At 42.1% G+C, this 27,096-nt stretch overlaps 3 protein-coding genes across 3 annotated transcripts; all 3 read right to left on the minus strand.

Annotated features, from left to right (window-relative positions):
* Window positions 1-1,326: 1,326 nt before the first annotated feature.
* On the minus strand, window positions 1,327-5,706 carry LOC139450656 (uncharacterized). Its single transcript, XM_071232450.1, has 4 exons — window positions 5,631-5,706; window positions 4,379-4,502; window positions 2,337-2,506; window positions 1,327-1,809 (listed from the first exon to the last, which is right to left on the minus strand). Exons 1-4 carry the CDS (start codon window positions 5,704-5,706, stop codon window positions 1,499-1,501), a joined length of 681 nt encoding a protein of 226 aa, XP_071088551.1. The 3' UTR covers window positions 1,327-1,498.
* Window positions 5,707-9,602: 3,896 nt separating this feature from the next.
* LOC139450664 (protein shisa-4-like) lies at window positions 9,603-16,419 on the minus strand. Its single transcript, XM_071232461.1, has 4 exons — window positions 16,317-16,419; window positions 12,228-12,342; window positions 10,513-10,700; window positions 9,603-10,007 (listed from the first exon to the last, which is right to left on the minus strand). Exons 1-4 carry the CDS (start codon window positions 16,417-16,419, stop codon window positions 9,724-9,726), a joined length of 690 nt encoding a protein of 229 aa, XP_071088562.1. The 3' UTR covers window positions 9,603-9,723.
* Window positions 16,420-18,761: 2,342 nt separating this feature from the next.
* LOC139449710 (uncharacterized) lies at window positions 18,762-25,999 on the minus strand. Its single transcript, XM_071231222.1, has 6 exons — window positions 25,945-25,999; window positions 22,740-22,854; window positions 21,863-22,014; window positions 19,294-19,345; window positions 19,090-19,212; window positions 18,762-19,002 (listed from the first exon to the last, which is right to left on the minus strand). The coding sequence occupies exons 1-6, from the start codon at window positions 25,997-25,999 to the stop codon at window positions 18,762-18,764; spliced, it is 738 nt and encodes a 245-aa protein (XP_071087323.1).
* Window positions 26,000-27,096: the final 1,097 nt, after the last annotated feature.

The raw sequence follows: 27,096 nt of genomic DNA on the forward strand, positions 1-27,096 counted from the left end.
TTTTTTGTAAGTTGTATTTGAGTTGAGTTTTACGCCGCTTTAAGCAACATTACGGTGGGGGCAACAAAGGTGACCATCGCATATAAATAGTGCCCATGTGGGAATCGAACACAGGCCTTAATGATGAATAGCGAACACTTTGACCAGTCGGCCACCCCACCGACCCTTGTAATCCGCTCACTGGAATAGCATTCGGTTTTATAGCATTAGTATGGCGACAGAGAATATGAATTGATTTACTGCTTTTGATTATAATTGTGATAAGAATATCGAGTGAAGTCACACAGTATGAAATCACGGAGATTAATATACAAGGAACTCGTAGTAATATACATCACGTCGTTGATATGGTGATCATAGTTTATGTACAAAGCTTTCACATGTTACTTGTCAAAGTGGAAGATCAGTTATCTTTTGAATACCCAAATATTATAAGATGTGAGGTGAGGTGAAATGGGGTTTAACGTCGCGTCAAAGATTATTGCACTTTTAGCGACGTGCATGCACGTGTGTGTGTGGCTGCTTGTACTAGTCCGGACTGATGCCGATTTATAGTGCTAGCTCACTGAGATACCATGCCGCAGTTTAACATAAATACCCCACTCAGACACAGTATACTGACTCCGAGCCGACCAGTCCTTGTTTTAGCCCCTTAATGCCGAGCGGCAGACAGGGTAACAACAAGTACAATCTTTTAACGTCTTTTTGTATGACGTGGCCAGGGATCGAATCCCTGACCTTCCGCTCTCCAGGCTCTACCACTAGACCACAGATGCGGGGGCCACTAATCAGAAGTTAAGCAGTGTTAGTCGCGGAGAGTCCTTGGATGACCATGTTCGCTAGCTCAGCTCCTAAGAGTTTCGAGGGCTTCGGTCCTGCCCCACACTGAAGCACAGGTAGCACATGTGGTGTCTCCCTGGTCAAGTGACTTTGTTCCAAACATGCCCCTGTCAACTCAGCAGTGAATGGGTACCCAGTAGGATGGTCATGTGATTGTTAATCTTCTCACGCCTTACAGTCAACTTGGGTTTATACTCCCAATGGAGCTGAGAATGACCAGGGTAATAATGAAGCACTTTGAGCATGCTCCAAGAGCATGGATTGTGCATTATTTGTAGCCTTGTATCAGGAATGTTAACCATTACACGCAACCACGGAGGCGGTCTAAATATTATAAGAAGCTTCAATGCCTTTGAATGCCATCTGCATTGGCTCAAATGAAACGCAATGTGATAGTGATTCTTGGGGTCTCTTCTGTTATAATGGCGACACAATCATGAATTAAATACATTCCGTCATTCAACAAAGATTTCCATTTCTGCTATTCCACAATGTTGTTTATTAATACCGCAGATACAAGTACAGAACATGGACTAAGAACATGTATTCTGCTAGACATGTCTTAAATTTTCTCTCCACGAATAAAGCAATGATATCGGATGTGTTTTGTTGCCTTTTCATCGGTGTCCAGTTTAATAAAGTAATGTTATCTTTGTGATCAAATATCTGGACGGGAAAAATCATGGTAAAAAATGCTATCAAAATAAACATAAGGAAGGACCTGGATTTCACTACCCCGGTCGTGCCGGTGTTGGCTGGAGTGAAGAGTCTGTGTTGGGTGAGGGGATGCTGTGTATGGGGGTGGGGGTGAAGATGATGGTGCGATGACACTCATGTTCTGGCTGGTCCAGAGGGGTGATGGTGACGCGTGTGTGCGGCAGGGTGGAGCTGTAGGTCCGTCACGACTGTACGGCGGAGGGGAGCCGGGAGGGGTATACGCTGGGGGGTCCAGATGGTGTTCACAGACTTCTGAAAGTTATAGGATTAAATCATTGCACATTCAAAATCATGTCATTATTCATTACTATTTATTGTCATTGCAACTGACACATGATAATTGATATTTTATAATACGACGTCAAATTTGGTATATCAATAATTGCAAGATGTAGATGTAAATATAGATGTGACATTATCAACTTTGTGAGGTTAAGATTTACCTTCTCGTAAATAACTTATGCCTTGGGGTGTTGCTTTTTCCATTTGAGAGTTGCATAATTCCTTCACACCATGTGCAACATAACTAAATATTGTGATTAATTACATGTATAACAAATTTTATATTTGCTATAACACTTTCTGAGTAAAGTACAGATTCTCGTACTTTTTAGAGTCCCGTCCGGAAATCGAACCAACACTCCGAGACTGGCACCTAAAATTCCTCACATGCGTTTAATTACCCACAGGTGATTAACTAGAAAAATAAAATGTTATTTGTAGGTTTGATATTCTTGATATTGCATTAAAAAACTCTATATGTGTATGTCAGGACCTACCCGTATGATCTGTTGTGATGCTATGGGGGTGAGGATTTGTGAGGCTCGGGGGTGGTACAGAGCTGGGTTTACCAGGCCCCACACAGAACTTATACACGTACATACAGCCACTTCCAAGGATGAGAAGTCCAATGAGACAACCGAACACCACGCCAACAACTGCCACGGAACTGTGGAAACAAAAAGTATTCATGCAGTAAACTACGGTTATAACGAACACGTATATAACGAACTGACCGATATAACGAACTTATTTTTGAGTCCCGACCATTTGTTGTATAAATGTCGTATATATGCTTATAACGAACTACGGTTATTACGAACTGAAATTAGTGGTCGAGTTCGTTATAACCGTAGTTTACTGTACTTTTACCGTATTAAAACAAATGTAAGTTAATCTGGTGTCATCGCCCGGTGTCATTACTGACCTTCACTGATCAATTGATGTATTTTTTTCCTTTTTACGCCGAATTGAATGTATTTTGGCGCAAAATTGACACTGGCATTGACGCATTGACCATATATATTTAATTACCCTACACGTGGCTCAAGTGTATGTATTTTGTCGTTGTATACAAATGCCTTCCTTTTTGACGACGTGTTTATAAACCACAATGCGGTGGCATTTACTCTGTATATAAAGTAGATTTTGATAAAGCAAATTGAATGAAGATGTTTTTCAGGAAGTAAACACATCTGTAAGAGTGTGTACAAAACACTTCTTTCATTATTATGAACTAGGCTCAACGAAATCCAAGCTTATACTTTCGAAGTGTGAAAGTCGCAATGATGAGTGAGTGCATTGGATTTTATGCCGTTTTAGCAATATGACGGGGGAACACCAAAAATGGGCTTCAAACATTGTATCCATGTGGGGAATCGAATTTGGGCCTTCAGTGGGACGAGCGAACGCTTTAACCACTAGGCTACCCTACTATCCTCACACATATCTGCAAGTAGATCTGCATACGTAAATTATATGCGATCCCAAAGCATTTGTTAAGGTAAGGCACACTAGCTGACTACAGTCGTTGGCTATTTGAAGACGTTGAGGCTCATTGACATTTGTCTATTTGCTAATATTGAATTATTGCGCAGAACGATGTTACCGATTTCGTTTCGTTGTCTACATTGAACGGGGCGGTCGGGTAGCCTAGTGGTTAAAGCGTTCGCTCGTCAGACCGAAGACCCGGGTTCGATTCCCGACATGGGTACAATGTGTGAAGCCCATTTCTGGTGTCCCCCGCCGTGATATTGCTGGAATATTGCTAAAAGCGGCGTAAAACCATACTCACTCACTCACTCACTCTACATTGAACGTTTATTGTCTAAATGATCAAATAAGCTGCGAGTTGTTATTGTTGACATATTTATTTGTTAGAATTGACTTCAGTATTATTTGCGTCTATAGAGGTAAAAAGTATCGAAGTTCATTCTTAAGGAGCCAGTAACGAACAGTTCCTTAAGTCAGACTTAGATTCTGTAAAATAACGTAACACCACACGTGAGTGCGTAGGATACACGCTGCTGTGTAAACTAATAGTATTTTCAGCTTTACCACAGCGGATCGAGTAATCTGTTCATTTTTCGCCTTAAAACCAACAAGCTATTGTGGAATATAGGGAGTTCGAACCTGCCACCAACGGATCCGTGCACAACTGAGACCAATCAGCCAAGCAAATTGCGGCGCACTAACCATTAAATCACCTATCGTCCACAAAAAAGGGGGCGGTCGGGTAGCCCAGTGGTTAAAGCGTTCGCTTGTCACGCCGAAGACCCGGGTTCGATTCCCGACATGGGTACAAAGTGTGAAGCCCATTTCTGGTGTCCCCCGCCGTGATATTGCTGGAATATTGCTAAAAGCGGCGTAAAACAATACTCACTCACTCCACAAAAAAAGTAACTGATCGTGGGTGTTACTATAACGTGCAACTCCTTTAAGTGTCTAAAGCGAGACACGGTGATACTGGGAATGGAGAAGGTAAGTGCCAGTCGCCTATTTACTGGAATCAAGTGACAGATGCAAGAATATACGTTTCTACCTGTCATTAACATCTGCTGTGTTCGTGCAACATCTTCGATTCCTGCCGGAGTCGCAGCAGTCGTCACAGTAGCGGTAGATGTATCTCCCGGTTGCGTGCACCAAGCACCTCGTGGCCAGGCTACCTACAACAGTAATCCAGTAATATTTACCAGGACAAACGTCATGCGTATGAAGTACTCAGGTCGCAGGTAGCTAAACGAATATTGATCTCAAATCAAATAGAATATCTTGTGTATTAAGCCGGAGTCACCGCAATGTTGAAGACATACCACGGTTGTTTGTAAACAATGGAATCTGGATCAGGCAAACCAGCTGTTGATAATATTTTATATCATCTACAAAATAAAGAATATGATACAAATGGAACCCCGAACAATGTCTATTTTAAGGCCTAGTGCTGAGGCAATCCAGACTTGTGTTTATGGTACCGATAAGCAAAAAACACAATTAGGGTGAATCTAGGATTCGAACCTTCGATCATTGGTTCCTGGCATGACTAAGGGACGCAACTAAGACCTATTCTGACCCTGAATCTATCCTCGGGGTCATTAACACGCGTACGTTTATTATGCGCGCAGACGGTATTGATATACCCTCCCCCCCCCCCCTCCCCCCCCCCCCCCTCCCCCTCCACCCCCCCCCCCCCCCCCCCCCCCCACCCCCCTCTCTCTCTTTCAGTGTGTCTGTGTGGAATAATGCTGAATGCAGCGTTAAACAAAAAACAAACCAAGTAACACCATGTGTTGTTTTTTTGCACAATAGTATGAGAAAGGTTTACGAATAAGCTGTACATTATGTAGGGGGCACGGTTGGCGCGGGTGGCGCGGGTGGCCCAGTCGTCTAAGGCGCCGCGATTCGCTGTGCAGAGTTGCGTCCCTTGGGCACGCCAGAAACCTATGATTCTGAGTTCGAATCCCGGTTCCACCCGATTATGTTTCTAGGTTTATCAGTACCATACCCGTGCTCGTGGGTTTCACCGAAGTGGTAAACGTCTGAGACCTGCATCACTTCGGGTTTTCCTCCCACATTAAGCTGACACGCCGCGATATAACTGGAATACTGTTAAAAGCGGCGTTAAACCCAACTCACTCACACTGTACATCTTTTACTCAATATATCCAAGTGTCGAGTTATTTCAAACACAGATCCATTTGGCACACTGGTACTCAAAACACATCTAACTATGATCGTTCTAAGACATGTTTCTTTTAACATAAAAACATATTCATATGATAGATAGCAGTACTTACCCTCAGTCTGAAGCAGAAGAAAGATAATCACAACAGAGGCTCTACTCGTGTTCATATGTCGACATAACGTGTCCATAGTAATAGCGTTTGTTGACTATAGTCAACGCGGCGTTGATAAAAAGGCATTTGTTAATCTTCATGATGGCTATGATATCTTTGATTATCAGCGGTGACTATGGCAACAGGCCGAACAAGCATGTGCAAGTATCACCCACAGATCCGATCTTTGTGGGACTATTGACGACACGGATCGTGTCAAAACGTAAATTATACTACTTGATCAGCAGACAATGGCTTGGTTTTGTATTACCTTAAACAATGTGGTCATGCTATTGCAGATGTAGGTTGCCCATACGTTGAAATTACAGACGGGAAACCATGCCAATTGCTTTTATGAATACATGTTTATCTCATTAAAAGTTAATTATATTAATAATTGAATACTATTTAATAAGAGGTGTGGTGAAATGGGGTTTAACGTCGCGTTCAAGATTATTGCACTTATATAGCGACGTGCATGCACGTGTGTGTGTGTGCTTGAACTAGTAAGGACTAAAGCCGATTTTATAGTGCTCGCCCACTGAGATACAATGCTGTAGTTTAACATGGATACCCCACTCAGTGAGTGAGTGAGTATGGTTTTACGCCGCTTTTAGTAATATTCCAGCAATATCACGGCGGGGAACACCAGAAATGGGCTTCACACATTGTACCCATGTCGGGAATAGAACCCGGGTCTTCGGCGTGACGAGCGAACGCTTTAACCACTAGGATACCCGACCGCCCCACCCTACTCAGACACAGTATACCGACTCCGAGACGACCAGTCCTTGTTTTAGCCCCTTAATGCCAAGCGCCAGACAGGGTAACAACAAGTACCATCTTTTTACGTCTTTTGGTGTGACGCGAAAGGGGATCGAATCCCGTACCGCTCACGCTCCGGGCGGACGCTCTACCACTAGACCATGGAGGCGGTCTTTTTAATAAGAAGTACCATGTATTGTGATATACATAAAGTGAACCCTCGTTAAGCCGGACAACGTTAGTTCGTAAATCTCGTGAACCGGATATTTATTGTTCGGAATGTTTGTGTACAGTATCCGTGTCTCCGTATCCGGAAACTTGATCCACTCAGGAGAACAGTACCATCCGGAATTAGCGGGGGTTTGCTGTATTGCTGAATACTGAAGCGTCACATATTGATAAACCATTTGGTATTTATACCCTGTGTCAGGTTGTAATATAATCCTACCTGGTTATTGTACACAGCTACGACGTATTGACTACTTTTAGAGACGGCTCGGTGGCCATTGCCGCAATCATAAGTCATGTTAGGCCACATCAAATTGAATATTTGCTCGTTGGAATCAACGCCTCTTTAGAAAACTGCATTGTGTTCTCGATGGCTATTTATCGGTATTTTATAAAATGGTTTGTTGGTTTTAGGGGGGTGGCTTAGTAGAGGGGGGGGGGGGGAGGTGTCAGTTCCTGTTTTCATATTATTGCTTATATATTGTATATTGTTTTCTTTCGTATATGTATGTTACTGTTCTTGTTCTAACAGATTGAGCTGATTGTTTACGTGTATTGTCCTTTCCGCATTTGTTTATTTAATTGTAATTGGTTACTTTTAAATATTTTAAAATTTAAAAAAGGCATTTGGGTAGGGGGATGTTATTGATAAATAGTTTGTGGGATACCTACATTTACCTACCTTGCAACAAAACTTCTATACCGAAATATGCTTACAGCAAATATAAGCACGTCTTGTAGTTAACATAATGTTAACATAGTCTATTGATCATAATATGTATATAAAAGGCATGCATTAATCACAAGAGTTATTGAACAGTTATTGAGAAGATTGTCATTCTAAAACTATAAACACATGATTGCTTATATATGCAGTATATATGTGCCGGTTGGGATTCTAGGTTAGAAGTGCTCCCAAGCAACCTATTGCGGTAGGTAGAGGCGACCGAAAGAATCGTCTGATCAGCCTCGGTGATTACTTGATTGTCTGTCGTCGAACCCCGACGGCGTGGATCGTTGCTCATCATATCGACCACTGGATTATCTGGTCCAGTCTTCCGTACATTTATTTCAAGTGAACTATTGACTTCGTTTTGTGACGAGTGCCACGGGCGGGGCGTATACGCTCGTCTATTCAAGAGCACCTGGTATTTAATAGTGATTCATAAACCCCCGCTCGGGAAATTTTCGGAATCGTAAAATACCTTTTAGCACAGTTGTATTATGAATACTGAAAGAGTTTTGTATCTTTTACTTACATAACATCACTAGTACCACTGGTGTTTATCTATATATAACAGCCATACTTGGCATCAAATTTCTGTCGTATATCAAAGTGTTATTGTCACCGATATTGTCGTCCTCATTTCCAACAAATAACACTGCATATTTTTGGAAGACATTTTTATTGTATCGGAAACATAGACACTAATACAATACGCGCAGAAAAAACATATATTTTAAAATTAAACTGCATTATTTATAATTTATATGAGTTGAAAGGTTATCCAACAGTATATGAATGCATTAGCTTTATCCAGTATGTCCACGTTCTGAAGCATATTCTTGGAAACAGTTTAGTAATGCTACAACAACTATCGACTGCTTCAAACGACTCTGTTGAGTAAGATATAGTTTCATTTATATATTTTGGTTCAGATGGGTGTACTTGATTCAGATGGGTATACATGGTTCAGATGGGTATTCATGGTTCAGATGGGTGTACATGGTTCAGATGGGTATACATGGTTCAGATGGATGTACATGGTTCAGATGGGTGTACTGGTTCAGATGGGTGTACATGGTCCAGATGGGTGTACTTGATTCAGATGGGTGTACTTGATTCAGATGAGTGTAAATGGTTCAGATGGGTGTACATGGTTCAGATGGGTGTACATGGTTCAGATGGGTGTACTTGATTCAGATGGGTATACATGGTTCAGATGGGTGTACATGGTTCAGATGGGTGTACTGGTTCAGATGGGTGTACTTGATTCAGATGAGTGTACATGGTTAAGATGGGTGTACATGGTTCAGATGGGTTCAAATGGTTCAGATGGGTGTACATGGTTAAGATGGGTGTACATGGTTAAGATGGGTGTACATGGTTCAGATGGGTGTACTTGATTCAGATGGGTATACATGGTTCAGATGGGTGTACATGGTTCAGATGGGTGTACTTGATTCAGATGAGTGTACATGGTTAAGATGGGTGTACATGGTTCAGATGGGTTCAAATGGTTCAGATGGGTATACATGGTTCAGATGGGTGTACATGGTTAAGATGGGTGTACATGGTTCAGATGGGTGTACATGGTTCAGATGAGTGTACTTGATTCAGATGGGTATACATGGTTCAGATGGGTGTACATGGTTCAGATGGGTGTACTGGTTCAGATGGGTGTACTTGATTCAGGTGGATTTAAATGGTTCAGATGGGTGTACTTGGTTCAGATGGGTTTAAATGGTTCAGATGGGTGTACTTAGTTCAGATGTGTGTAAATGGTTCAGATGGGTGTACATGGTTCAGTAGGGTGTACATGGTTAAGATGGGTGTACTTGGTTCAGATTGGTGTACATGGTTCAGATGGGTGTACATGGTTCAGATGGGTGTACATGGTTCAGATGGGTTTAAATGGTTCAGATGGGTGTACTAGGTTCAGATGGGTGTAAATGGTTCAGATGGGTGTACTTAGTTCAGATGGGTGTACTTGGTTCAGATGGGTGTATTTGGTTCAGATGGGTGTAAATGGTTCAGATGGGTGTACTTAGTTCAGATGGGTGTAAATGGTTGAGATGGGTGTACTTAGTTCAGATGGGTGTAAATGGTTCAGATTATTGTACATGAAACATATGCATGTACATTCTTTAGATTGGCGTACGTAGTTGAGATGGATTTTCATGAGTGAGGTGGGTGTACATGTTTCAGATGGGCATGAGATGGGGTTGTGTAAAGAGCAAAAAATAATGCTCTCATAAGAAAAATATGCGTTATATGTTAAGGTGGACTCTATGTCTGGAGGATAAGGTTAAACAGGAGCCGTACTGTCCCAAGGGTTGTTTAAGTTCCAGGTGGCGGTTGGCAGAACAGTGGTGGTCCCTGTCTGGATGGAGGTTGGTAGTCAGGTGGTGGTCCTTGTCCTGGAGGAGGTTGATAACCAGGGGGTGGTCCTTGAGACTCTGGGGGAGGTGGATAAGCAGGAGGTCCTGGTTGGGGGTGATAAGCTGGTGGTGCTCCAGGTTGAACTGGTGTGGATAAGAAGGCTGATGGTGCCGCAGGTGGATACGCAAGGGATGTGTAGGCAGGATGAGGCCCCTGGGCCAGGGGGTACGGAGGTGGCGCACCTGTGTCGGATGACAAATACCAGTAATATCGCACTATTCTTGGCAAACATACGAAACCGTAAATTACGTTTGTTAAAAACAACTATTCAGTTTGCTTCCTTATCAGTGTGTGTATTAAACCTGACAGTTGAGGAGGGTGATCGATTGAGTGAGTTAGGTTTAACACCGCTTTGAACAGTATTCCAGTTATATCACGGCGTATCAGTTTAATGTGAGAGAAAAGCCAGAAGTGACGTTTACCACTTTCGTGAAACCCACGAGCACGGGTATGGTGCTGACAGTCCAAGAAACATAATCGAGGCGAACCGGGATTCGAACCGAAATCACAGGTTGCCCATGGGACGCAACTTTGCACAGCGAATTGCTGCGCCTTAGACGACTGGGCCACCCGTGCCCCTCAGCTGATGAGAAGTAAATTAGAGAGTGCATATTTATTGAATGATTACACATGAAAGGTATACATTCCTGGCGTTTAACTTCAGACAGTGTCATTGCTTATGCCTACCGCTTGTATGGGCGACTACAGTTGTCTGTGGGTGAGGACGTATGACGCGCCCTGGTTCACCTTTCTTCTTTAAGATTATACAGACAAGGGTAGCAATGAAACCGACGACGATGAGGACGCTGACTACCACTATGGCAATGAAGTAGCTCGTCGCAAGCGACCCAACTGTATAGGGTGAGATGATGGGGCTGAGGAATAACAAGAGATAATGCCATTCAGTAATTTAGACTGATAAAAAATGGTAATTATTGTCTTATAAACAAACTTTATTGCCGGTAGACATATACTGTGCTACATGTTGCAGAATATAGTTCATCATACGTAACCTGGAGCAACACTCTCTGTGACAGGTTGATCCACAACAGGAGAGAACGCAATACGTAACCTGGAGCAACACTCTCTGTGGCAGGCTGATCCACAACAGGAGAGAACGCAATACGTAACCTGGAGCAACACTCTCTGTGGCAGGCTGATCCACAACAGGAGAGAACGCAATACGTTACCTGGAGCAACACTCTCTGTGGCAGGCTGATCCACAACAGGAGAGAACGCAATACGTAACCAGGAGCAACACTCTCTGTGGCAGGCTGATCCACAACAGGAGAGAACGCAATACCTTAACTGGAGCAACAATGCAATTAATGGGCCCACTCCTGGATAAAACGTCATACGTTAACTGGAGCAACACTGAAGTAAATGAACCCACAGCAGGACACAGAACGTCATTCAATACCTGGAACAGCAACCTATGCTGTAAATGGACACGAAGCAAGACATACAGTAAAACGTCAAACATTACCTGGAACAACACTCTCTGCTGTAAATAGACCCACAGCAGGACACAGAACGTCAAACGTTACCTGGAACTACACTGTCAGCTCTAATTGGACCCACAGCAGGACACAGAACGTCAAACGTTACCTGGAACTACACTGTCAGCTCTAATTGGACCCACAGCTGGACACAGAACGTCAAACGTTACCTGGAACTACACTCTCAGCTCTAATTGGACCCACAGCTGGACAAAGAACATCAAACGTTACCTGGAACAACACTCTCTGCTGTAAATGGACCCATAGCTGGACATAGAACGTCATACAATACCCAGTACAACATTCTCTCTTGTAAATAACCCACAGCTGGACACAGAACGTCATACGTTACCTGGAACAACACTCTCTGCTGTAAATGGACCCACAGCAGGACACAGAACGTCAAACGTTACCTGGAACAACACTCTCTGCTGTAAATGTACCCATAGCTCGACATAGAACGTCATACACTAGCTTAAACAACACTCTCTGCTGTAAATGTACCCACAGCAGGACATATAACGTCATACGCTACCTGGAACAACTCTCTCTCCTGTAAATGGACCCATAGCTGGACATAGAACGTCATACGCCAGCTTAAACAACACTCCCTGCTGTAAATGGACCCACAGCAGGACATAGAACGTCATACAATACCCAGTACAACATTCTCTCTTGTAAATGGACCCACAGCTGGACACAGAACGTCATACGTTACCTGGAACAACACTCTCTGCTGTAAATGTACCCATAGCTGGACATAGAACGTCATACGCCAGCTTAAACAACACTCTCTCTGCTGTAAATGGACCCACAGCAGGACATATAACGTCATACGCTACCTGGAACAACACTCTCTCCTGTAAATGGACCCACAGCTGGGCACAGAACGTCATACCCTACCTGGAACAACACTCTCTCCTGTAAATGGACCCGCAGCATGATGTGGAGCAATAGTATGATATCCACCGACTTGTGGAAAAGCTGATCTTGTATCTACAGTATGATCCATGGGTCCCTGAAACAGCCAATACGCATGGACAGATGAGTTCACCTCAGTAGCAGCAACGGGTATGTTATTTATTATTACTGTCAATTGGTTAACTTAATATAATTTGACTCCTGATCAGTACAGTGAATAGCTAAAATAAGTGAAAAACATTTATTTCTCTTTCACCGTCGCCAGAATAGGTAACTATGACATAGACCGTGGCACAAACTGTTTTTAGTGTCTCAACTATCTTTTACCTATGCTCCCAGAAAACTCAACTTTAAACATTTTGAGTTCATATTTCAGAAAATGTGCCTCGGGAACCTCAATAGCATGCCTGTTTGATACATTTTAGCTTACGTTCTATATTTTGTGATTTCCAAAAGTATTGAAAAGAACATATTCTATATACAACCTTGCTTATTATTATCACAACAAAATCTTAAACATTTGCTCCTTTCTTGAATCATGCAGATCGGGCGGACAAAAGGGACCCAATCGTTATGCTTGACATGGTAAAGTGAATTAGGTTTCCACGCTGAAGTTGTTGCCTCATAAGTGGGATTTGGATTTGTAAATAATGTTAAATTAATATTGTAACCGGTATAGCTTAATTTGTCTCTGAGATCATAGCTAGAGCCTAATATATGTATCAACAGGATTAACATACATGGCCAACAGGATGTCGACGTTAGCCACTTAGAAAGCAGCTTTTTTAATTATAAGCTTTGGGTACCAGTTTCAAAGTTGCGACTTCCATTTCAGACTATGCTTTTTAAAGTATTTTGAATAAGTCATACAGTCCGTAACAGTTGTTTTGTGTTAAACTTTAGAGGTTGCATAATTAGAAAACCTATTCCGCCAACAATGTAACATAAAAATATGAATTTTTATTTTTTATTTTTTATTACGTGTTTGAATCCTTATCTATCGTGTTGATACTACTAAATTTCGTTTATCCGACATACTCGTTAATCCGACATAATCATATGCAACCATCGATGTCGGATTAACAGGACTTGACTCTACTTCAGAATCGTTAGGTTAAAAAATATAACTTATTCACTGGTTGAAACTATTACTCTTACTCTTACTCTTGGAAACCACACTCTGTGCTCGTGTTATTTTCTATCAATGGCTATGTTATGCTATCTTAAGTGTATTTAGCCATGGACCTATATCCCTGGGTGGCTGATCTTACGTGGTTATGTTTCGGCAAATAATTAGTTTCATGAAACATCTAGAGCCATCAGAGCATTTGCCAGTGGTCTGCTTTGTAGTTTGATATCGGACGTCTATTTTGATAGATGACCTGTGAAATTTCACAAGACATTTCACAGTGACACATGATGGAGTTACCGGAGGAAGAGTTCTCTTCTTTGAGGTCACTATCTTGTCACCCACTTGTTCATAGACTAGATAAGGTCCCATTTGTGATTTCCGGGACTTAATAAATAAAATACTCAAGTGATATTGCTTGAATATTGTTAAAAGCGGCGTAAAACCGTACAGTATAACAGTTTCTTTAATCTGAAGGTATGGCTTTGAAGGGAAATAGAGGATCACTATCATGATATTGTTTGTTTGTGAACAATTTACTTGCCTTTGCGTGTGTTTATGTCAGTATCACCTTTTCACGAACACCTGGTTTCATCACTAGTTGATAGTAATTAATAAACACATCCTTAATATAGTCGCATTCATACAATGAACTCTTATTTCTAATGATTAGAGAAAGTGTTTGTTTTTTGTTTTTATTCCACAGCTGTATATGGACGATGGTCATAGTAAGAGATCCGAATAGGTCATTATATTCATTAAATCGTTCAGTGACATGTCCTATTTATTTTTTGAGCCGTCATACACAAATTGAAATAGATACCCTTTTCCTTGATATGTTAAATATACTGTTTGGCAAGCCAGTGGGAATAATCGAAAACTACATTTCAGTGATAGCCTATAGATCGGTTGATTTCAGAGAATCGTTTGTTTGTTTGTTGTGTAATGCCACATTCAGCAATATTCCAGCTATATGACGGCGGTCTGTAAATAATCGAGTCTGGACCAGACAATAGCATGTCTAAACTAAGTCAGCGAGCCTGACCACCCGATCCCGTTAGTCGCCTCTTACGACAAGCATAGTCGCCTTTTACGGCAAGCATGGGTTGCTGAAGACCTTTTCTACCCCGGATCTTCAAGGGTCTTATTATGATAAACTGAACTTTCCGTCGCGTTGCTTACGGTATTCTATTTTTCATACCGATCGTCATCAAAGAGAGTTATAAATGAAACAAGCATATCAAAAAACGTTATATGCGTTCTATATATGTATTATGAGTCTTTGTCACGTGTCTATAAGTATATTGTAAGTAATATGTAACTGGAAATACACAAACATATTGCCCTAATTTGGTGGTTCATTAAAAAATTCCACACAAACCTACCTCCAAACAATGAAATGTCAGCTCCAAGTTAACTTGAAATGGAATGACCTCACCTGCACAATAGCTAGCCATGTGAACACCTATTGTTGTTCGCATATTTGTATGGCTGTATCCTATTTCATATTGTACTCTGTATTGTTAGTGTGTTATCATTACTGCCTTTAAACGAGGAACTGAAATGTAATATTCCTTATGTAATTCATGTATGCGTTATGCGCTGAAACAGGTTGCTGCTAACGGGTGAAACTGGATGTTCAGGGATACTGTACAGAGGTCAGTTATAGCCATGACGTCTGTTTGCTGCCATACTATACCCTTTTTTAGGAGGAAGCCTTTTGAGTCGCAATGTTAAAACTATTTGCGTTATTGTTAGAATTGTTATTTTCCCGAAGGCTTGTGTATTTATAGATGCTTTAAACCCCGTCTCCATCTGTATCGATATGTACATGTATGTACGGCCACGCCACGACACGCCACGACACGCCACGCCACGCCAACGATCAGAACCACACGTTTTTCTCGTCACGTCAAGTTTCGTCTCGTCTCGTCTCGTCTCGTCGCGCCGCACCGCACCGCACCGCACCGCACCGCACCGCACCGCACCGCACCGCACCGCACCGCACCGCCACGCCACGCCACGCCACGCCACGCCACGCCACGCCACGCCACGCCACGCCACGGGAAGCCGTGGTGGAACAAGGGACTGAGCGCGGCCATAGGATCAACGCTACTCTGGCTTCAATGTTGAATTGAGTGGGCGAAAGATCGAAGTGAAGGAGGATAATTAAAGGCGTCCAACACTTTGGTGAGACCAAAGGTGCCCGGGTAGTCATTTGTTCAGACGTGCACAATATGTGTGATGAGTGTGCCAAAGTAACGTACAAATATGTGTTGTGAATAGAAAACACATATGTGGTGATATCATTCTATATAAGTCACCCATGTACGTGTGCTTCGGACCCGTGAAGATCCGGGGTAGAATAGGTCTTAAGCAACCCATGCTTGCCGCAAAAGGCGACTATGCTTGTAGTAAGAGGCGACTAACGGGATCGGGTGTTCAGGCTCACTGACTTGGTTGATGCATGTCATCGTATCCAGATTGCGTGGATCGATGCTCATGATGTCAATCACTGGCTTGTCTGGTTCAGACTCGATTATTTACATACCGCCAAACAAACAAAAAATGTAATATATACATTGTTATGCAATTTGAGAATGTTCTGCTGCAGAAAATTTCAAAATCAAGGAATCTAAGCAATCGCCCCAAAACAATCTCCCCTTGAATCATGTGAGAACTGAGAAACGTTGGACGTTCATGTCGCACCCATTAAAACAAAGTCCCAGCAAAGCGATTATTTATAACAACTTTATATCATACGAAGCATAACACAGTGCTACCCAACAAACGACAAGGCTATCCATACACACGGTATGCTATATGAAGCATAAGTAAAGCATGTCTGAGGTTTTCGTGCGAAAAGTGTTCCTCATCCTTCCCAAACATAAACTGTCTGATGAAGCATGACATAAGCACAGATAACTACATCAGAAGCTTACCTTCAAAAAGGAAAAGTAGAAACGTAGGTACAACCACCCACATCTTAGTGTGCCGCGCCATGTTTAATTCTATGCATTTTGATCCCTTTGTGATGGCAACCATATTGATCGCTAGGCTCCCACAAGCTGTATAGTTACACTACCTGTAGTTAGCAGGTTATTTACAGGAGTCATGTTACGCTACCCGCATACAGCAGGTTATTCATGTGCTTAACGATAGAATATCAACTGCACTACATTACTATTAATCATTATACATGCCAAACGCTTGATAACCAAATTGGGCCAATTACGTGTGTTGCCTTTGGTGATTTCATTTATATGTGTTTATTGTTAACTACAATCGGCTGATTTTCATTCAAGCCATTAAATGCATGGTATGCAGAGTGAGTGAGTGATTATGGTTTTACGCCGCTTTTAGCAATATTCCAGCAATATCACGGCGGGGGGCACCAGAAAAGGGCTTCACACATTGCAGCCGAACCCGGGACTTCGGCGTGACGAGCGAACGCTTTAACCACTAGGCTTTGCAGAAGTGATCCTATTTGTTTCTGAAGGAAAGTAAAGTGAATTGGGTTTTATAGGGACCGACCATTTGCTATTCTAGGTGGGGTGGGAGCGGGTGGGTGTGTGTGTGTTGGGGGGGGGGGGGGGGGGGGGGGAGGTCCTGGAATTTAACGAAAGAAATTAATTGTCACAGAATAAGCTTGAAAAATATTTATGCTTCAGATTGTTAAAAGAAACATAAATTGACAGCCACAAAAAAATATCGTTGCAAGATGGGTTTTTTAAAAAAAATTTAAATATTGAGGCTTAAGGTTTTATTAAAAATATGTCTTTGCAGCTGTAGCTGAGTGAGTGAGTGAGTGAGTGAGTATGGTTTTACGCAGGCTTTTAGCAATATTCCAGCAATATCACGGCGGGGGACACCTTAAATGGGCTTCACACAATGTACCCATGTCGGGAATCGAACCCGGGTCTTCGGCGTGACAAGCGAACGCTTTAACCACTAGGCTACCCGACCGCCCCTAGCTGTAGCTGAATTAAATATCTAGTCTCCATATAAAATCCAGCCTCACACCCCGCTATTTTCAATATCCCCTAGTAGCCAGTGCTTTGGACAGGCATATATCACTACTGTGACTATCGTGTTTTCGTATGTATCGTTCCGGTATGTGTAGCTGTCCACGCTGATACATGATAGTGCACAAATTGTTGCCTCTCGCCACTTCCCTGTCGCCACCATGATCAGAGCTGGATGAGCGAATGAATATCGTTAAACGCCGCTGCCAAATATAGCTAAGCTCTATAACTGTGGTCTGAAAATAACCTAGTCAGAACAAGTCAAACCAGTATGAGTAGGAATCGCGCCTTCTCCGTTTCTTTGTTTGTTTGACGTGTACTCAGCGGTCTGTAAATAATCGATCTGCACCAGAAAATCAAGTGAGCATCGATCCACGCAATTGATATGTGAATACATGCAATAACTAAGTCACCGAGTCTGACCACCCGATCCATTACACCACAAGCATAGATTGATGGAGACCAATATGCTTTATCGTAGGGGGCACGGATGGCCCAGTCGTCTAAGGTGCCGCGATTCGCTGTCCCTTGGGCACGCCAGAAACCTGTGATTGTGGGTTCGAATCCCGGTTCTCCACAATTATGTTTCTAGGTTTGTCAGCACCATACCCGTGCTCGTGGGTTTCACCGAAGTGTAAACATCTGAGACTTGCATCACCTCGGGCTTTCCTCCCACATTAAGCTGACACGCCGTGATATAAATGGAATACTGTTAAAAGCGGCGTTAAACCCAACTCACTCACTCATTCACTTTATCGTAATGCCCACTGGTCTCGAAGTATAATATCACACAACCACACAGCTAGTCTGTCATACAGACCCTGAAACAAATATAGCCAATACAGTCCAGGCAAGTCTATAATGTCTATAAAGTCTAAATCACTGCAGTATCAGGAAGAGAGTCTCTGGGCTCCTTTTTATTATATTTTATAACAATAACTGAACACCCTTTTTTCTGTTAAAATTTATTTTTATAGACTAGACAGCCTGACCACCCTCATTTTAGTCGACGGTTACGACAAGCCTTGGCTACCCACCGTGAACTGGCACGACACGCTATAATCTAATTCTGAACAGCCAGCGTTACTAAACATATTACATTAAAAGTCGTAATAATCCAGGTTTAGTTCTGATTCTTCAGTTGCGCTTTTAGGCAGTGAAGTCTTCTCCTTGCTGCATATAACTTCAATATCTTCATTGTAGTATGACTTTAAATTAAACAAGAATTAAAATGGTCAGTTTGTTTTTAATTGTATGGCTTATCTGATAATGTTGTCTTCAACAAAATGCGATTGATGTACTGATGCTGATGTACTTAGGCGTCTCTAGATTGAGTTTCCAAAGATTTGGTCGAACAAGACGTCAGGTAGTGGCCGTGCCTGCGGGTGGAACACTTCCCGATGGAACATTTTCCGTCATGGAGAACGGGAGTTGATGTGATGTGGCGATTGTTGATGCTGGAGGAACACCAGATGTTGGCTGATCAACAGGAGACGTTTCAGTCATGGAGAACGGGGGTGGATGTGATGTGGCGGTTGTTGATGCTGGAGGAACACCAGATGTTGGCCCAACAGCAGGAGACGTTTCAGTCGTGGAGAACGGGAGTGGTTGTGATGTCGCGGTTGTTGATGCTGGAGGAACACCAGATGTTGGCTGATCAACAGGAGACGTTTCAGTCATGGAGAACGGGGGTGGATGTGATGTAGCGGTTGTTGATGCTGGAGGAACACCAGATGTTGGTCCCACAGGGGGAAACGCTACGGCTGGGGGTAACTGGGTTGTGTTAGAAGAAATATAGACTCCTTGAGTATTCATCGTCCGATGTTCTGATGTTTGCATAGGCAACATGGTACCTGTAGTTTGTCCTGTGGCATTAGCTGAGACGGGAGAGGCGGTGTACGGTGGAGGTGTGGCATTGTAAGTGGAATATGCTGGCGGCGCGGGCACTGAAACATAGATGGGACAATTAGATCATACGTGGGTATGTATGAAGCATGAGGAATAGTCCAGCCGTTAAGGGGCGGTCGGGTAGCCTAGTCGTTAAAGCTCGTCACGCCAAAGACCCGGGTTCTATTCCCGACATGGGTACAATGTGCGAAGCCCTTTTCTGGTGTCGCCCGCCGTGATATTGCTGGAATATTGCTAAAAGCGGCGTAAAAACTCACTCACTCACTCCAGCCGTTAAGTGGAGATAATTGGGTGGATTGTGCACTTTACGTTGAAAGCACGATTCCTTATGTACATGGACATAGTGCCTATCCATTCTTTTCCAAGATGTCCACCAACAGAAGTTAAAACAAGCCTTATCAAATGCATAAACCAATAGACTTAGTTTGTTTTTGTGTTAAAATGAAACTTGGCATGGTAGTAGACATTGCTTCACCGACTGTCTGTAATATACCGAGTATATGGAGGTCAGTCATTTTGGGTATTTTCAAGATGGCCAGTTGAAAAACAAGCCTTCTCAAAATATATAGTTCTTTACAAAATGCTCTTGATTGACATGCTATTGGGGCATTTTGAAATATATGAGTATAAAAAACAACCAAATACAGACATATTCGGACTTGTCTAATGATAATGCATGTGACGGCAAATGGGAAAAAACTAATTTTCAACAAAATGTGTTACCGTGAAATTATTTTTGTCCACACAAGAATGTATGGAGCAATGATCTCCAAACGTGTATTTATTATACGGTTCAATATTGTGGGTCATTACTAAAGTATTTCTGAATGTAAATTATTAAAAACGTTAAAATGTAATGCGAATTGACACACGATTTTGACAGGTGAGCTGTAGAGAATTATGGATATATTTTCACTGTAAAACAACATCTATAACAGGCATTTTCAAAATATATATAACAAACATTGGCAAAAATATATTAAGAAATATTCTCAATATGAAAATGCCCGTTAATTAACTATTTTAGAAGGGAACAACTCTGTTATCAATACATTTCAATTTAATTATTTTATTCACACAATTTGGGAGTATATGAGCCTTTTTTTTACCAATAATAACATCTTTTTTGGCCTCCCGGGGTGGCCATAATTGATTTTTTGTGGCCCCCCTAAAAGGTTATATCAGAAAGTAATATGTTGCAAAGTATGGTGCATTGAAGACAGTGTATACGATTTTTGACAAACCCGCTGGACTAAAATAGAGTATGCAGAGATTGTAGTTGTATTCCCCGTGTGTTATATAAAGGATGATAGATACATCGCTCCAAATCGACATGAAGAAATACCGAACTTCTTATCAATATGTATACAATCAATGTATTATCTCGCAAAATGAGGGGCGGTCGGGTAGCCTAGTGGTTAAAGCGTTCGTTCATCACGCCGAAGACCCGGGTTCGATTCCCGACATGGGTACAATGTGTAAAGCCTATTTCTGGTATCCCACGCAGTGATATTGCTGAAATATTGCTAAAAGTGGCGTAAAAGCATACACACTCACTCACTCGAAAATGAACACCTATCAAATTCAGTGTGGCGAACTTCACCGAGCATATCCGATTGTAATGCAAGGGCGATAACTCTAGGTGCGTTTACATCGTCTGTTAGCTGTCAAGATGTCCGGTTCGCTAGCCATAATGATGTATGTGAGATAAACGGGCGAAAGTTGTGCTGGAAGGATAAAGTCGCTGTCAATCTGTCCCTCTTTGTTCATGGTGTGAGGCAATCCCTGCGTGCGAGCCTATGAACCCTACCGGCTCGGGGTGCGTAGAGTCTTACACAGGGTACATCACTCCATGTACTCCTCGAGACTAAGCGATAACATCTACTCGAGGCAAGGGGGTCAACTGACTTCAAGGGGGTTAACTGACTATAAAAGTCCAGTTTCCACCCTTCCCGAACGAGGCTGCAACTATGGAGTTATGTTTTGGCTGGACTAACGAGTCTATTCATTGTCCAATGAAAATCGCGTAACAGTCTTGCAGATTTCGGTCGATTGCAGGATTTGCAAAACATGTGTACCGTCATCTAGGCGTTGACATATATTTTCCAAAATCTTTTCATGTTTTTAATCAAGGTGCTCATGTGAGTGGATACACTTTAGCGATGTCAGTTCAGTTTTATTACAAAATAGATGTTGATTATCGATCAGATCGTCTTGACTGGGCGCCGCCATTTTGTTTGAGGCAAATGCAAATGATATGAGAGGTGGAATCTGATTGGTCAATAGGAAGGAAAAAGAAGGGACATAACTCGTAATAGCCACTGGTGGCGCTACGATCGAGCCCAGAAATCCCGGCAAGGGTGGAAACTGGACTTTTACAGTCAGTAAACACCCTTGCCCCGGGAAGATGGGTCGATAACTGATAATGTGTGGATGATGCAGGATAGATCATTCAGAGAAGCCTAGTCTAACCGTGTATGTACGATAATGTGTGGAACACGCAGGATAGATCCATCAGAGATTCCATGTAGGATAGATCCTTTGGAGATACTTACTGGTGTAAGGCGCCAGAGGGGCGATAACTCTGCCTTTGTTTCCTGTCCTGGTACACGACTTGATGACGGCGATGATGATGCCACAGCAGGAGCAGAGGACGAGCAAGGGGATGATGATGGCCATGGCTATAAGCCAGCCATGTATGGGTTCTCTGCGGACAGAAGACGTGTAGGTAAGTTGGTTTCACGCCGATTTACATCAAGGTCTGTTAAGTCTTTGAATGGCATTTAGACGTGGGGATGATGCAGTATCATCGATCAACAAGTACAACAAGACCATCAGCATTCTCTTCCTCAAGGTGGGGGCACGGGTGGCCCAGTCGTCTAAGGCGACGCGATTCGCTGTGCAGAGTTGCGTCCCTTTGGGACGCCAGAAACCTATGATTGTGGGTTCGAATCCCGGTTCGCCCCGATTATGTTTCTAGGTTTGTCAGCACCATACCCGTGCTCCTGGGTTTCACCGAAGTGGTAAAGGTCTGAGACCTGCATCACTTCGGGCTTTCCTCCCACATTAAGCTGACACGCCGTGATATAACTGGAATACTGTTAAAAGCGGCGTTAAACACTCACTCACTCACTCACTCTTCCTCAAGGTCTGTCAGCTTAATGTAGGAGAAGAGATCAAACCGAGAAGCTTTGATATGTTTTTAACAAGTTGTGTTATAGTAACCACTTAAGAGGATAAGGCAACCACACCGACTTGAGTTGCCGTCGTCGATTTCAGTTGAGAAAACAAATAAGTATTGGAATCCCGCTTGTGCTTTCAATAAAAAATGCATCAAGAGTCTCTCAAGTATCATTTTTATCCTGGAGCCTTAAACATACCCTGTATGTTGCATTGAAACGAGGAGCCAATTAAAAGGTAGATAGTACATACATGGAACAGCACTTCCGGCTGTAGGCGGAAGTACAGCATGTCTCGGGGCAGGTGAAGGTGACGATGTTGCTGCTGAAGGTGCTCTCAAAAGCTGTGCACTGCACACAGAAAACACCTGCAATCAAACAGCAACTTAGGCAAAACGTAAATTACAAGGCATATGTGATACATAAATATATATGTATTTTAGTTGTAAGAGGGACCAACACGAGATGAAATTGATGTGATGGGATGCTGTGCACCATCCCTGCCGATTGTATCAATACGTGTAATGAGTTTTCTGGTGGTATGACGTCTCTGTTGTTTGGTTGGTTGGTTGTTTAACGCCGCACCCAGCAATATTCCGGCTATATGAAGGCGGTCTGTAAATAATCGAGTCTCGGCCAGACAATCCAGTTATTGATATCATGAGCAACGATCCTCGCAATGTGGGATCGATGACATGCACCAACAAAGTCAGCGAGCCTGACCATCCGATGCCGTTAGTCGCCTTATACGACAAGAATAGTTGCTTTTTACGGCGAGCATGGGTTGCTGAAAACCTATTCTATCCCGGATCTTCACGGGTCTTTCTATGCTGATGGTAATCAAAATGTATCACAGACATACCGGTGAAGGCAGCCGTTAGTGACAGTCCTGTCAGATGCACCACAAACATATACAGACAGTTTGTTTCAAATAATATGTATGTGTTAGTCCTACAGGTAGCACCAGAAATGTGTGACGAACGTTTGTTTGTTTTGCTTGTTTGTTGTTTAACGCCGTACTCGGCAACATTTCAGCTATATGACGGCGGTCTGTAAATAATAGAGCATAGACCAGACAATCCAGTGATTGACATCATGAGCATCGATCTACGCAATCTGGAAATGAAGACATGCTTCAGCCAAGTCAGCAAGCCTGACCACTCGATCCCATTAGTCGCCTTTTACGACAAACATAGTCGCCTCTTACGGCAAGCATAGGTTGCTGGAGACCTATTCTGGACCCGGATTTTCACGGGTCGGGTGACAAACGAAAAAGGTCAATTCCAGAAATAGAATGCCGGGCAAGTGAATGTTTTCACCCATGTTTGACGGTGGCTAGTAATATAACAAACAAGAAATGTGTTTTCGATGTGATGTATTTGATACGGGTATCATAGTTATGTTTTGGATATAAAGTCAGCATTCTTTCGGCGACTGTTTTCAGCCTAGTGACGTTTTCATAAAGTTTGTAATTTTTGGGCTATATCCAATTTTCAAGTGCCACAACCCCGCCGGTAACTCCAGAAATATGTGACACCATCGTCAGTTATGCCCTATATCAGGGACACATCCGCTGGTAATACCAGGGTAGCGTTGTACGAGTGGTCTCAGCGATGAGGGGATCGTAACTCCCACGATGCATTACCACAGACTTATGACAGTCGTAGGGGTAAGGTTGTTTTGTACACCGGCAGACAGAACTATTTGGGACCACATTCAGGAACACCGGTGACGTGATGACAGAAGGAAAAAAGGTTTCTGTTGAGAGACAGTCTTACGTTTTGATTAGCCGTCTCCCGTATATAGGCTAACTAACCGTACAATCTGCCTCTTTACTTCAGTGGACTCTGATTGTAACACGATTAATGTAGAAACACGTGTTTGGTAACATAGTATGGTAACACTACAGAAAATTCTTTAGATACTATTAATAGTGCTACATGAAGTAATAAATATTAAATAATAAATAATTTTGCAGTTGATGATGCTTTTCGAGTGGTAGCGGCCACTATTACACTTAGTATCGGGGCAACGCAAGGACATGGTGATATTATTCTTAGTAATTGTTATTTATTATTTGTTGCTTCATGTTGATTGTCTGATACCCGCCCATGGTTGCGCTCAGCTACTTGAAATCTTGTTTACGAATTGCCGTAAACAATTGAAGATCGTCATTTATTTTCGTAACGATTTCATGTTAATGGGTAATATACGGCAGGGAAATTCGGGTTGTGTGCCTCTCATGAAATAATGGTATACGTACGGAAGCGTAGTAGGGCCACGGTGAATTTTGTTTTTGTCTAAGTATTTCCTACGTAGGACTTATTATCTCCTACGTAGAACTTAATATCTCCTACATAGGACGTAATATTTCCTACATAGGACTTAGTATCTCTTATGTAGGACTTAGTATGGCCTAGAATCACTATTTCCTACGTAGGACTTAGTATCTCCTACGTAAGTCCTACGTAGGAGATACTAAGTCCTACGTAGGAGATACTAAGTCCCACGTAGAAGATTCTAAGTCCTACGTAGGAGATACTTAGACAAAAAAATTCACCGTGGCCCTACTACGCTTCCGTAGTATACGTAATTCCTCGTGGATGGTCCTTATTTTGATAGTGATTCATAAAAATGTTTATGCTTATTCGGAGTCGTACAAGGGACGCTGCTTTTGATGCAGATTTCTAATGATTGTGAAATTCGTTTTGCCCTTTAATTAACATCAAAGAACACCTAAATGAATCATTCACATATGCATTTCCTAAAACTGAAATAGTTTACTAGCAATCAGCAACTGTGACAGAAGTTATTTCCACAATTTCAAAACGGAAACTTTATTTTCGGAATTTTGGGCCGGAAATGTAAATGAAAAACATTTACGCAAACAATAATAAAAAAACCCGTATAAAACCCTTTCCTTATTCATACGAAATCTCTGCTAAAAGCAGAGTCGATTGAACGATTCCGACTACTGAATCATGTTAATGAATCACTATCAAAATAGTGATGCTACCAGATGTTCACGAAAAATAAATATGATAAGACCCGTGAAGATCCGTGGAAGAAAAGGGCCTCAACAACCAATGCTTGCCGTAAAAAGCAAATATGATTTTATCACGGGATCGAGTGGTCGGGCTCTCTCACTTGGTTGATGCATATCATCGTATCCCAATTGCGTGGATCGATCATCATGATGCCAGTCACTTGATTGTCTGGTCCAGACACGATTATTTACAGACCCCAGCCATATGGCTTGGATATTGCGGCGTTAAACAACAAACAAACAACATATGCTAACGTTAGAAAAATGTGTGGGTATCACTGTGAAAACTTATGGTAACATTAAAAAAGAGTACCATTGTGAACCCTATATTATTAGTACAAAGCAGAGACCTTTCGGTCAATACACAAACGGTGTACACAACACAACGAGATCAGAACTAGAATATAATTACCCTTAATACAGAAAACGCCCAACAAGAAACAGCACCGCAGTACATCCATGACCATCTAATATCTCGCAGTCCTACAGACTGAACTGGACCTGACAACTGACAACAGAGACCACACTCTGTAGCGTATACTGTTATTATGTTTGCAAACATATGCACGTGCCATATCGAGGCACATGTTGAAATTGCCTGTATGCAGGTTTGATAGCTCACCGGCAATGGTGTACGGTACTCAATGAATACTTAATGTTTACTGTGTAAAGAAATTTTGTAAGGGCAAATGAGCATATATCTATGTGAAAGGTAGATTCAGTGCTGTATGTGATCTATGTACATGCACATCGCCATGTGAGTGCATTAATCTTCAACGCGACGTTAGACCTTGTTTTTTCATGATTATGAGGATCAATAAAAACTCATTTTAGAAAAAATGATTATTCTATGTGAGCAGAAACTAATAAAATGTGACACCGATCTTCTTTTTCACATACACTGGAAAGAGGTCTGCTTCTGAATATTACTACATGTTTCTCTGGTTCAATGGATGTTCCATATTCATAAAAAATATCTGAAATGGGTGATGTTCATTTTACGATTCCGACTTTATCATAAGCATGTGTTCATGAATCCCTATCAAATAGTGATGATACCAGGTGTTCGCGGAAACACTGAACTTTCTAAACAATAACGACACTAAAAGCGAAACAGTTACATATTGTAAGATACAGTAACGTAAGAATGAATTATTTATATTTTTTCATTGCAGTGAAAAGCAACACAAACATTATAGATATCTTTCATATTTTAATTGTACAGATTTGTTGATTTGTTTGTTGCTTAACGGCACACAAGATTACAATTGTATTTCGGTGGTCTATACATAATGAGTCTGGGCAGACAGTCCAGTGATTAATATCATGAGGAACAATTTGCGGTGTCGAGTAGCCTAGTGGTTAAAGCGTTCGCTCATCACGCCGAAGACCCGGGTTCGATTCCCGACATGGGTACAATGTGTGAAGCCCATTTCTGGTGTCCCCCGCCGTGATATCGCTGGAATATTGCTAAAAGCGGCGTAAAACATACTCACTCACTCACTCCATTTCCCTTCACCCCATATCGTCATTTATTCAAATATATCCCAAAATATCAAGAACA

Source organism: Haliotis cracherodii, unplaced genomic scaffold (assembly GCF_022045235.1).
Source record: "Haliotis cracherodii isolate W230 unplaced genomic scaffold, xgHalCrac1.p SCAF_8, whole genome shotgun sequence".
Classification (NCBI taxonomy): domain Eukaryota; kingdom Metazoa; phylum Mollusca; class Gastropoda; order Lepetellida; family Haliotidae; genus Haliotis; species Haliotis cracherodii.